This window comes from Urocitellus parryii, chromosome 10, assembly GCF_045843805.1.
Source record: "Urocitellus parryii isolate mUroPar1 chromosome 10, mUroPar1.hap1, whole genome shotgun sequence".
Taxonomy (NCBI): Eukaryota; Metazoa; Chordata; class Mammalia; order Rodentia; family Sciuridae; genus Urocitellus; species Urocitellus parryii.
In genome coordinates, this window is record NC_135540.1 from 143,164,883 (window position 1) to 143,177,462 (window position 12,580).

Below are 12,580 nucleotides of genomic sequence, written 5' to 3' on the forward strand. Positions count from 1 at the left end.
TTTTATGTGGTACTGAGGATGGAACCCAGTGTCTCACACATGCTAGGCAAGCACTGCCACTGAGCCATGACCCTGCCCCGCAGGACAGAATTCTAATCTGGATCCAGCAATGACTATTCAGGTCCCTGCCTCCCATGGCTGTCCCCAGCTGCACTCTGGCTGTCTGTGGGTGCTTCTTCTTTTGACCTGGCCAGTCATGTTCCAGCCTATTCTTTGAGGCCATTTCCAAGAGCCACCTTCTACGTACAGTTTCTTCCTTGATCCTTGCAGAAGGACAAGATCCGTCCTCAGCCGCCCCAGCATAGACCTGGCCTGCATGAAGCCAGTGTGGTCTGTGGTCTTGCCCTTGCCATCAATGCTGCAAGCCATCCTGCTTCTGTGCCTTGCTGGTACCATTCTGTGTCCCTGACATAAGTAGCATAGGGTCTCCCACCAATACGACAGGTAGAGAGCTGTGGAACCCAGCAACCAGGCCCCAAGCAGCTACAACTACACAGACACCAGGCTGACAATGTGGCAAGGCCCTCCAGCCTGCCTGTGGACGCTGGCCAGCAGGAGCCTGCGCTCCTGCCCCACCTGCCCCAACACAACATTAGCTGGGAAAACAAAACACCACTGTGGCTAACTGTGATTCAGCCTGCATATTAAAAAGCCTGGCGGCTTCATGATTTCTTTTTTTAATTCTCAAGTTCTAGGTGGACACAATATCTTTATTTTACATTTATGTGGTGCTGAGGATTGAACCCAGGGCCTCGAGCACGCTAGGCAAGCACTCTACCACTGAGCCACAACCCCAGCCCCAGCTTCATGATTTTTGAGGGTGACATTCAGATACATGTAAAAGTAGCCATCTTGCTTGCCTTAAAAAAAAAAAAAAAAAAAAAAAATCAATGAGCTTTCGGGAAAGAAATTTTCTAATCGAGTGGCAGCACCATTCTTACCAGATTATCAAGCATCCGCATGAGGGCTTCAAATTCCTGCTCCCCAATCTGCCACTTGGGAGGTGATGTAGTGCCTTCCCCCGCCGGAGACCCTGGAGCACGGGATTTGGCCTTGTACTTCCCGGGATCCAGCAGTACTAAGTTGTCTGGCCCTCCTGCACTGGCCAGCGTCCGAACCTTTTCCAAAACAAGCAAACACTATGGTTTGCGTACCATAGAGAGACTCAGAAAAGCAGACGACTATGACACGTACTTGTACAGCTATGCAGGTTTCAACAAAGTGAGCCATCAGTGGTAAGAATTAAAAAAAAAAAAAAAGAAGCACTGTGGGCACTGATCCACTGACCCTAACACGACTTTCAGAGTTCTTCTCCAGCATGACAAAGACAATGGGCATTTACACTTGGCAGATAAATAGGAAAACAAAGCACCATTCAGGACCCTCAAGACTTGGAGCCTCACTGGCTCCAAACCTAAGTCAGGGAGAGTGAGAGCCTGGCCTGGAGCAGAGCTCGGGCAGTGTCCCGGCCACGAGTCTGGATGAACCCACCTCTCAGCTCCAGCGTTTTCAAAAAGGGCGTGTAAAGGCAGAGGGAAATAACACACACACACAACCTGCACAAAGTGCCCAACATGGGGCTGAGGCTGGGGCTCAGTGGTAAAGTACTTGCTTCGCATGTATGAGGCACTGGGTTCGAACCTCAGCACCACATCAAAATAAATAAAGATACTGTATGTTCATCTACAACTAAGTAAATATTAAAAAAGAAAAAAGTGCCCAACATGAGGCCTGGCATATACCAGTGCTCCATAAATGCTGACAACTTATGTATTTAAAAAATAAAAAATTAGGAACGAAAAGTCCAGTAATCTTTTGCTAACTTAAATCAGTAAAATGCATTTGTCCTGGCCAAGTTCCAGATTCATGAGCTCATCTTTGGCAAAGATTGCTCAAAGGCTCAGGACCCCTGAAAACACCAAGTGAACTTCACACCCCACAGGACGACCACCCTCACCTGGATTTCACAGGCAACCACGAGGTTATGGATGTAATAGAAAGCCTCCTCCACGCTCTCTCCCACTGACACGAGCCCGTGATTCCGGAGAATGAGAACCTGAGGGGAAGCATGGAGTGGGATGGAGCCAGGCAACGAGACGGACATGCCTCGGAGCGCTTCTTCTTCCCTCCAGGAAAGACCAGGTGCCAGGCCCACTGACCTTACTTCTGGGCCCCAGATTTTTCTGAATCAAAACCTTTTCCTCTTCATCAACCAGAATGCCATGATAGTCATGATAAGCCACTTCTCCAAGGGAAAGTGCTTCTGGGGAGATGGGCAAGAGGCCGCACTTCATGGCAGAGACCTGGAGAATAAGCAGTCAGTCGTCACCAGGGAAGGAAAAGTCAGCATCAATCTGCAACTGGCTTGCAAGCACTCGCCTCACAGATATATAGAAAGCACACGTTTCCTTGGGGTGAATGAACACATGAACATATGCATAAACAGCACTTCTGGGCTCACTCGGGACAAGACCTACATCTCTGGAGTTTCCACTGGTTATAGTGCTATATAAGCTGAGACGTATGGACTCAGTGAGCCATGGTCCAGCACAAAGAAAGCCTCATAGGTTCCTCAAAAATAGATGTTCCAAGGGGCACTTAGCCACTGAGCCATATCTCCAGCCTTTTTATATTTTATTCAGAGATAGAGTCTCGCTGAGTTACTTAGGGCCTTGCTAAGTTGCTGAGGCTGGCTTTGAACCTGCGATTTTCCTGCCTCAGCCTCCTTAGCCACCGCATATGGCATAGTTTTATGTCAAGTTGCAAGTAGAAACAAAACACCTGAAATTTAGATAAAACCAAATATACCAAGAGTTTAGGACAATGAGACTGTACAATTTCTCTACATTTATGTAAAATTAAGACTGAAAGAAAAAAAATTTGAGTGTTCACATAGCCCTTACACTTCCTCAAATTCCCCAAAATTGGCCTTAAAATGTCTAATTCTGAAGGTCTTCTATAGACAGCAGCTCTGACTAGACTGACAAGGTCCAAAGATTCGGACACGTACAGCACAGCGGCACAGAGGAAAAGCTCATCTAAAAGACAAAACCACACAGAGTTCCTTTCAGTGGATCCACCTTCATAGGAACTGCCTTACCAAGGAACTTATTCCAAAACCTTCTCTTTTTTCCTTTTTTGAGGCCCCAGGAAGGTCCCAGGAAGCTCTAGGCTTGGAGGCCAGATCTCCTGGCAGCTGCACTACCTATGCCTCTGCCCAGCGACCCAGGCTGGGTCCTCTGGCTCTGGACAGAAGGTCTGTGGGGCAGCTTGGCAGGCTGGTTCCGAGCTTCCCCCCTCCCATCTGCAGGCTCAGTCCCAGTGTCCACAGTCTCTCCTTGAGCCCACACAAGGCTCTACCCCACAGATCTCAACACACTGAAATCTGACCCTAGCATCTCAACCCTCTGTGATTCTCTAATCATACAGTCAAAAGAACATTTTCAGATTTATTAGAGGTTCTTCAAAATTAGATTGTACATACATCCCCAAAGAGGTAAAGTGCTCTGCCACTGAGCCACAACCACAGCACCCCTAGGACAGTATTCTAATCTGGATCCAGCAAGTGACTATTTAGGTCCCTGCCTCCCATGGCTGTCCACAGCTGCACTGTGGCTGTCTGTAGGTGCTTCTTCTTTTGACCTGGCCAGTCATATCTGGCCTATTCTTTGAGGCCATTTCCAAGAGCCACTGTAGTTTTCTCCTTAATCCTTGCAGAAGGACGAAATCTTTTCTTTTGCTCTTAAGAAAATCAAACTAGTGGCTTAGAGTATAGCTCAGTGGTAGAGTGCTTGCCTAGAAAGTGCAAGGCCCTGGACTCAATCCCTATTATGAAACAAGCAAGTGCAACTCAGGTATGTGCAGCACCTCCAGCGAGGACCTCGATGCCCCCGGCAGCACTCACCGCAGCTCCTGCTGGGGTGTGAATGTGCACAACACACTTAACATCTGGCCGTGCAGCATAGATTGCAGAATGCAATGTGAAGCCAGCTTGGTTCACTCCTAGGTTAGTACTTCCACGATCCACGATATCTCCTTGTAGATTTATCTTAACCTGAAATAAAAGAAACAAAAATTTTAAATGTCAAGTGAACTTGAATTTTTTTTTTTTTTTTTTTTTGTATCATGGATTGAATCCAGGGACATGTGAGCACTAAGCCACATCCCCGGCCCTTTTTTTCTTATTTAAGACAAGGTCCTGCTAAGTTGGTTAGGGCCTCACTGCGCTCCTGAGGCTAGCTTTGAACTCATGATCCCCCTGCCTCAGCCTCCCAAGTTGCCAGGATTACAGGTGTGCACCACCACGCCTGGCAACTGTAAAATGTTTAAAACCCAAGTTCAAAGAGCCTCCAACTTCTCTCAAAGCTTGTTCTCTAACTGAATTAATCAGTTCTATATGTCGACTGGATTCTCCCACTCCTTGAGTACTGTGTATGCCAACGGATTTGAAAGCACTTGAAGATTCAGCGTGATTGTTCAAACTTGGTGCAAAGGAAGACATTCTTACCAGGCTGGATGCAGTCACTTCACTGTAAAGAAGTCCAAAAGGTACAATGAGGAAGTGCTCCTGCTCCGAGTTCACTCTGGTCTGTGGGAAAATGACCGCATTAGTTCCCAAGTCCTGCTGAAAGCACCTGCATCTCTCCCAGGCACAACTCACAGCTGAGTTATGGGAGGCCCCTCGGCAGAGAGCCTACCACAAACCAAGAGGCACTGAAAGCCTTCTGGGTTTATATCACATAGTAATTGAACATAAAGTACATTAAGTGCTTCCTGGTGGCACTCATGAAAAATGATTTGTGGAGAATAACCAGTTCCACACTAGCCCTCTGATACCAGGTTATTCTACTGCAAATGGGCAAGAAGGTCACTCTCAGAGGTATAATAAGGAAAACCAAAAACCTACTTTTTAAAAGTCAAAATGGTTTTTTGTTAATACTCAAAACCTGTGGCATGATAGAAAAATGATTAAAAATTATAAATGAAAGCAATCTCTCCTTAGGGCTTCATCAGAAAAAACATCACCTCACTATTCTTTGCTCCTTCCAAAGTATGTTTCTCCAAAAAAATTCATTCACTACAGATGTGGCACTATGCACCAAGCACACACCAGACAAGGAACACAGCAGTAAAACAGAAGAGTCCTGCCCACAAGAAAATCCCATCTAACTGAGGGTAGGCTTGGGCACATCCTAATGGGGTCTGCTCCATTTATCACTCAGCAATTCTTGCTGGGAGCCTATGTTGTGGGCACCGTGATACTGCAATAACCACCAAAAGACCTGGACAGACCTACTGATCAGGCAGTCCTGCCACTGAGCAGAATCGCCTTGTCCCATCTCTCATGACAGTTGCTGGTGTGCAACACAGAGCAAGCTCTACCTCTGACAAGTCTCAGGTATCTGAAACTATCCTTGCTTCCCTTAATGTCATCCTCATTCTAAACTCACCTGATTCTCTCAGTAGAACGGGGTTGGTAAGGGTTCCTACTCTGGATAAATGGCATTGCCCCACCACTACTGCTCTTGGCAGCAGGAGGAACGGTGGTAAATCACGAACAATTTCTCTACACTCGGACTCAGTAATACCCATCTCCATGCAGCTCTGCTGCTCGGGGCCTGGGCTCTCTCTCTTGGGTATTTCCAAAGCATACGCATGCTTTGTGCTTGCACGTTCCCATCAATGGTGATTCAGCTGCATGTTTTATCTCTTGAAGTCAATTCTTTTCTACCTAAAAAAAGTACACTGACCTTTTTGACTATCTAAAGCAAAACAAAGCAACTGCCTTAACTTCCAAGTTGGGTCAAAACAAAATAAAAGAAGGAATTTGTTTAATTAATTGGAATAAAGAAAAAATAAGGATGGAAGAAAGAAAAACTCAATTTAGATTCTGTTGGATTATCTTAAGTTTCTATTTTGAAATCCCACATACAAGGGTATTTAGAAGGTATATGATCTTCAAATTCAAGCTGGGGGTGTCATTCAACGGTAGAGCACATAACCAGCATGTAATAAACCAGGAGTTAGGGAAAGTATATGATAATTTAAATATAATAACAAATCAAGCAGCCATGAACCCATCAATCAGCTTAAGAAATAGAATAACAACTCAGGAGCTCCATTTCTCCCAAATCTCAAAAATAACTACTATTCTGAATTATATATTAAGAATAGGCTTTCTCTTCCTTACAGTTTTCCTACATACACATTCATCTCTGCCCAGCATGATATTTAATTTCTGTTTATGAGCCTCATGCAGGTGGAAGCCTGCTCTATGTATTCTTCAGCAGTGTCTTTCCCAATGTGTTTCTCATGTCCTCCAAAACACGGCTGCAGCTTGCTCTCACAGCTGTGCAGCAGCCACTTTGTGAAATGCTACAGCTTATGCATCTATTCTCCCTTCAAGGCATGTGGCTTCAGCTTCTGCTGTATAAACCAGGCTACTATGAAAGCTCCTGCACCTGTATCCTGATGTACATGATCAAGTTTCTCCAGGGGGTAACGAGGAGGTGACACCAAGTCCCTTTCCAAAGGGCATGATGTAATGCACACTCCTGCCTGAAGCATTCAACAGTTCTGGGCTTCCACAATCATCTTTTTTTTTTTTTTTGAAATTTAAATCTGAAGTCTGCAACATATTTCATTGTGATTTTAACTGACAATTTTCTGGTTACCAATGAGCAACATTCCATTTTTTTTAAAGACATTTCCCTTTTTGTGAAGTTACTGTCTTACATTTTGTGTATTTTATACTGGTTTCTCCTTTTCTTATTGATAGTTCTTTATCCTGGATATTAATTTGTTAGGTATATATGGGGCAAAATCTTCCAGATTGTAAGCTTTTAAAAAATTTTTTAGTTTGCAGTATTAGGCACTCTGCCACTGAGCTACCTCCTAGACATTTTTATTTTGAGACAGGGTCTCACTAAGTTGCCCACGCTGGCTTCAAACTTGTGATCCACTTGCCTCAGTTACTCAAGCAGCTGGGATTGTAGGTGTGCACCACTGCACCGACCTAGGCTATAACTTTTTTTTTTTTTTTTTTAAATCAGGAATCAAACCATGCAAATTTTAGAAACATGCTGAAAGGGTTCACTTTTTAAAAAACATAGTTATTTTAAATCATTTTTTCCTTTGTCTACGTGTATACATATTCTCACACTGCTGTAAACAATAGACATATTTTATATTTTCTCATTTCTAATAATGTTTTATTTGTCATGTACCATGTAAGTTTATTTTTCACAGAATATAATGTTCTCTCAAACTGATGTTGGGTAACTAAGCCATGGGGCTGGAGTTGTAACTCAGTGTCCCAGCACTTGCCTAGCATGTGTGAGGAACTGGGTTTGAGCCTCAGCACCACATAAAAATAAAAAGATAAAATAAAGGCATTGTGTCCATCTATAACTAAAAAATATTTTTAAAAAAATAACTAAGCCATTTTCTATTGTTGGATAATTTTTCATTGCTATAAATAATGCTATATTTAATACATTTGTACATAATGTTTTACTTTGACTCATTTCCTCCTGACACACTTCCATTTGTGAGCTTAGCAGATCTCTAAAATACAATTCTCTGAGTCTGAAGCAAAAAGGAGAAAGTGCAAAATACAGACACCCCCAGCTATGGACCACAAGGAGTCCACCATGCTAGCTGGGCCACCCTGGCTTGCCCCTCCTCTACCCAAAGGCTCTAAATCCAACACCATCTCACAACAAAGACCTAGTCTAGACCTTCCAATCCAGTCCTCTGAGACCTGTCAGCACTTTAAATCCCTTGAGTGGAAAATCCCCCTGACCTGCTTTCAAGAAAGGGTGGAACGACCTATTGGCCCATTTTGTTGCACTGATAAACTTAATTAATATTTCTTTTTTTTGTATTTTTATTGATTTTTTAAAAATAAATGACAGCAGAATGCATTATTAATTAATATTTCTTTTCTATCAAGTATCTATACGACAATACTTAGTAAAACAAAAAATGGAAGCCACAAATAATCAAACAAAAAAATAAAAACTATATATATATATATATATATATATATATATTTTTTTTTTTTTTTTAATCTCTCTTCCTCAAAAACTATAGTTCTAGTTCACAAGATTTAGAAAATATTTTTGGTAACTTGGATTTCTTTTCATTCAGCATTAAGACCCAAGTGACCATTCACAGGAGACTAAAACACTTAACTATAATGTTTTAATTCTATCAATTCCTAAACAATTAAAGGAAAAAACACGTAATTTACATGAGTCAGATTTACTTAAATATAGCGTTATAAAAGGACTAGTGGTAGACAGCATTTTAAAAATCTGCAAAGAATGTGAAGCTTTTATTAAAGCCATGGATTACATTTCCTATTACAGCTGGAAACATTTCCACAGAACTAGTTTTTAGGCAACTATCCAGCACTGAGTCTCCACTAGAGCATCCTGTCAAGCATGATGACCAGAGGCCAGCAACTTTCCAGCAGACACCAGGGAGCCCACAATGTGCTGGCTGACTGGATTACTGAGCAAAAAACAAAAGGCCTAGCAGCTCTTGCTTGTCATTTTACTGAGGTAATTTCGGCTCAGTGGGGCTGTCATTCCATTGATCACCCCACAGGTACTAATGGCGTGGATCCTATGCAGGCACCATTCTTGATACTGGGCCACAGCAGGGACCAGGATTGTACCACCCCTTAGAGACCTGACACTGCTGTGGGTGGAGCCAATCAACAAGGAAGTTCACAGAGGGAAGGCCACTGCTATGGGAAGCCGAGCACCATACCATGTAAGTGCAGCACATGGGCAGGACAGGAGCAGCCTGCATTTTGTAATTGTCAAGTTCACATTAAACAATGAGAATGAATAAGAGAGGGGGCAACTCAGGAGCCCTGCCTGAGATCAATGTCCAGTCTCAGACACCCAGCACACTGGCCACAAGGGTGGGCTCTAGACTATCAGCTCAGGGGGTTGGACAGTCCTTCAAGTCCAGAAGATAACTTAACCAAGCACCACTGGGCACGAGTCCATGTGCAGAAAACCATCCTTTGGGAGTGTGTGTGTGAGTATGAGTGTGTGAGCATGGGAGTGTGTACATGTGTGAGTGTGTACATGTGTGAGTGCATGCATGTGTGTGTGCGTGCGAGTGCATGCATGTGTGCCAGTGTGCGTGAGTGTAAGAGAGAGAAAAGGACTAAACAATCTAAGTGGCCCTCCTAAGAGAGATGTTACAACAGTAGGTACTGTATTAATAATTTTAAATATCCAATAAAGGAAGTTAAATGGAAACATACACACACACACACACACACACACACACACACACACACGACTGCAAAAGTTTAAAAACCAACCCAAAGAAGCAGTTCAGAGAAAAAAGCCATCTCTATAAAAGAACAACAACACTAACAAGACACCTGCTGATGCCTGAACAATGTAAAAGGGCAGGAGCAGATGAGGTGCCAAGCCAGGAGAGGAAGTCTGATCAGAGGCAGGGCCCTGGGAGAGGCCGCCAGGAGGACACAATGGCAAAGCATCCCATTTTTTCTGTGGCATAATGAGGTCATTTGCTGGGGGGCAGGTCTGGAGCTCTGAAGATAGCAGAAAGCCAATGGGTTCTGTGATGAGACTCTACAGTAGGATCTGGCTGCAGAGATGCAGGAGCAGCAAGTAGCACAAGATTGAAATGATGGACCATGAAAGAAAGATGGACAAAAGCAAGCAAATAAGGGCTGATGGTTAGAACGAAAAAGGAACCACCCACCAGGGTTAGACTCCTCATTCACTGACATAATTCAAATTAGAACAAGGCCTGGTACAAGAAAGTAGATATCCAGTAATATTTGTTACAAGAACGTACTGAAGAAAAGAAATGGACTTATTATATTGGGAAAATAAAGCTTAAAACTGGAGCAGGTGAAGAGATAAGTATGAAAAAGAGAAGACCTTGATCTGATTTGGAAGGAAATTTTAAGTATAAAAAGATTTTTAGGAAATGCCTATAATTTGGTAAACACTCATTTATTAGGTTACCAGGCAAGAAAGAAATTTTGAAAAACAGCTATCCTCATAACTTCTGACTTGCCAATTCTCAAGATCATTCTTCTTTAGTCCAGCATCTGAAGAGAAAGGATTGTAAGGCTGCTTCCCTCTCCTGACTGCAGGGGCTGGTGCCAGACGTGGGCCATTCCACTCCTGCTCATCGCCTGCCCCGTGTGACACTCACCGTGATGTGATTGTAGATGAGCTGGGACCACCCAAAGAGATCTGCCAGCCTGTAAAACGCTGCCAGTTTACATCGCAGCAGTTTCTCCCCTTTGTCATAAGCAATGGAGTCCGAGCCTCTGAGGTCATTCACAGGAGTCACCATACCAAGACCTGGAATGAAGAAAAACAATACTCAAATATTAGTGTTTCCTATCAAATTTAAACCAAATAACGTAAGTTCTGAGAACGTAAGTTCTGAGATGTTTATCTTCCACATTCATTCATAAAGTCTCAAAAACTTCAAAGACAGAAAGACCATGCTCTTCAATATTAATCACTATAAGTAAGATAGAAGTACAGAGAGAAAAGGAAGCCAAATCTGTAGCATGCTTAGAAGGAAACTCAGAGCACTGCTGGGCATGTAGTGCACACCTGTGATTCCAGCAACTCAGGAGGCTGAGGCAGAAGACCAAAAGTTCAAGGCCAGCTTCAACAATTTAGTGAGGCCCTGCCTCAAAATAAAAATAAAAAGGGCTGAGGCTATGGCTCAGTAGTTTAGTGCTCCTGGTTCAATCCCCATACCAAAAAAATAAAAACTAGGGAAAAAAAAAATTAAGGTTTTTGATTAGATTAGAAGCTGGTTTTAAAAGAAGATATAGAAAAGAATTAAAAATTAAAAACACATATCCTAAAAAGTCCTATTAAGCTGAATTTACAGTTACAACCATTTCCACAAAGAGAACTCTAGGCCAGGCCAGGGCACGGTAGCACACATCTGTAATCCCAGCAGCTTGGGAGGCAGGAGAATCAGTAGTTCAAAGCCAGCCTCTGTAACACAGGGAGGCCCTAAACAACTCAGCAAGTCTCTATCTCTAAATAAAACATTAAAAAGGGCTGGGGATGTGGCTCACTGGTTAAGTGCCCCTAGGTTCAGTCCCTGGTACCAAAAAAAAAAAAAAAAAAAAGAAAACTGTAGGCCTAGATGACACTATGAATTCTGTCAACCATTTAGGGAGAAATAATACCAAGTCTATACAAATTCTTCCAGAACACTTGCCACCTCGATCCATGAGGCAGCATTACCTTACTACCCAAATCACACACAGAAATCACAAGAAAAATAGATGAATGCTTTTCATAAACTTTCCTACACCAAAAAGTACTTAATATAACCTTAGCAAATAATCCAGCAGTAGATAAATGACCGGGAGCTGGGGCTATAGCTTAGGGGTAGCCTGCCTTGCATGCATGGGGCACTGGGTTTGATCTTCAGCACCACATAAATAAATAAAATAATAAAAGGTTTTGTGTCCATCTACAACTAAAAAAATTACCAAAAAAAAGAAAAAAGTCATAACCAGTAGGGCTCATCTCAGAAATGCAAGGACGGCTCAGCATTCAAACAGTAGTCAGTGCACTCCCCACACCACACTGAAGAAGTCAGCCACGGGACATCTCACCAGATTCGGAAGCAGCATTCCACAGAATCCAACAATGTTCAGGATAAAAGCTCTCAGCAAATAGAAACTGAAGGATACACCCTCAACTTCAAAAAGGTTATCTACGGAAAATCCAACCTGACATACACCTGACCAGAGGCTGAACGTGCTGTGCATAAGATGAGGCACAACGCCAGGACTGAGTGCTCACCCTTGCACTGGACCCTGGACACCGTGCCAGGGTCCCCGCCACAGCAGTAGCACAAGAAGGAAAAAGGACTCAGAGAGAGGAGGAGGTCTGTTTCCCTTCGTTTTTCTTTCCTTTCTCTTTTTTCTTTTTTTTTGCTTCATCTTTGATTAGAAAACAATATGCAACTAAAAATCTATTATTATCTAATTCATACCAAATATCATTGAAACCTGTTAAAAACATGAAAATCAAAAAAAAAAAAAAAAAGTACCCCCGCCTTAAAAAAAAAAAAAAAAAAAAAACCACACACACATGAAAACCTTGCTACAGCCATCAGACTTCAGGACAGAAGCCTCAGCTGGCCAACCAAATGCAACTCTCAGTGCTCCACAGACATTAATGGAGTACAGCTGCTGACCACCAGTCACCCGCTGAGAACACACAGAGCAGGCAGGCAACCTGTGACCTGAGAGTCAGCCAGGTCTGACTCTCCAGCTGGACTCAGTGGCAGCAACCCAGGACACCACACGCAGGGGGCCAGACTGCCTGGTCCGGCGCGTTGTGTGCATGAAGTCGGCAGCCACAGCGCACTCCCCTGAAGGCTGTTCTGCGCTCACGCTCACCAGGGCACTTCTCACTAGTTTGTAAGCAGCACTGAGAATTGGCAGGTCAGGTAAGAAATACTCATGTGTAAGAAATGCTGGCCTGGATGAAATGAATTCCGTCAAAACTGATGTGCTACACGTGAGCAT

The 12,580-nt window shown here is 43.3% G+C and overlaps 1 protein-coding gene across 14 annotated transcripts in view; it reads right to left on the reverse strand.

The window, feature by feature from the left end:
- Nucleotides 1-12,580, reverse strand: part of Add1 (adducin 1) — a 71,085-nt gene that overhangs the window by 18,348 nt on the left and 40,157 nt on the right. For all 14 annotated transcript variants that reach the window (XM_026395306.2, XM_026395303.2, XM_026395304.2 and 11 more), the window contains 6 exons: nt 10,219-10,370; nt 4,508-4,588; nt 3,905-4,054; nt 2,160-2,303; nt 1,958-2,056; nt 942-1,118 (listed from right to left, as the gene is read on the reverse strand). In XM_026395306.2, the coding sequence (XP_026251091.2) occupies nt 942-1,118; nt 1,958-2,056; nt 2,160-2,303; nt 3,905-4,054; nt 4,508-4,588; nt 10,219-10,370 (803 nt within the window). The remainder of the gene's footprint in view (nt 1-941; nt 1,119-1,957; nt 2,057-2,159; nt 2,304-3,904; nt 4,055-4,507; nt 4,589-10,218; nt 10,371-12,580) is intronic.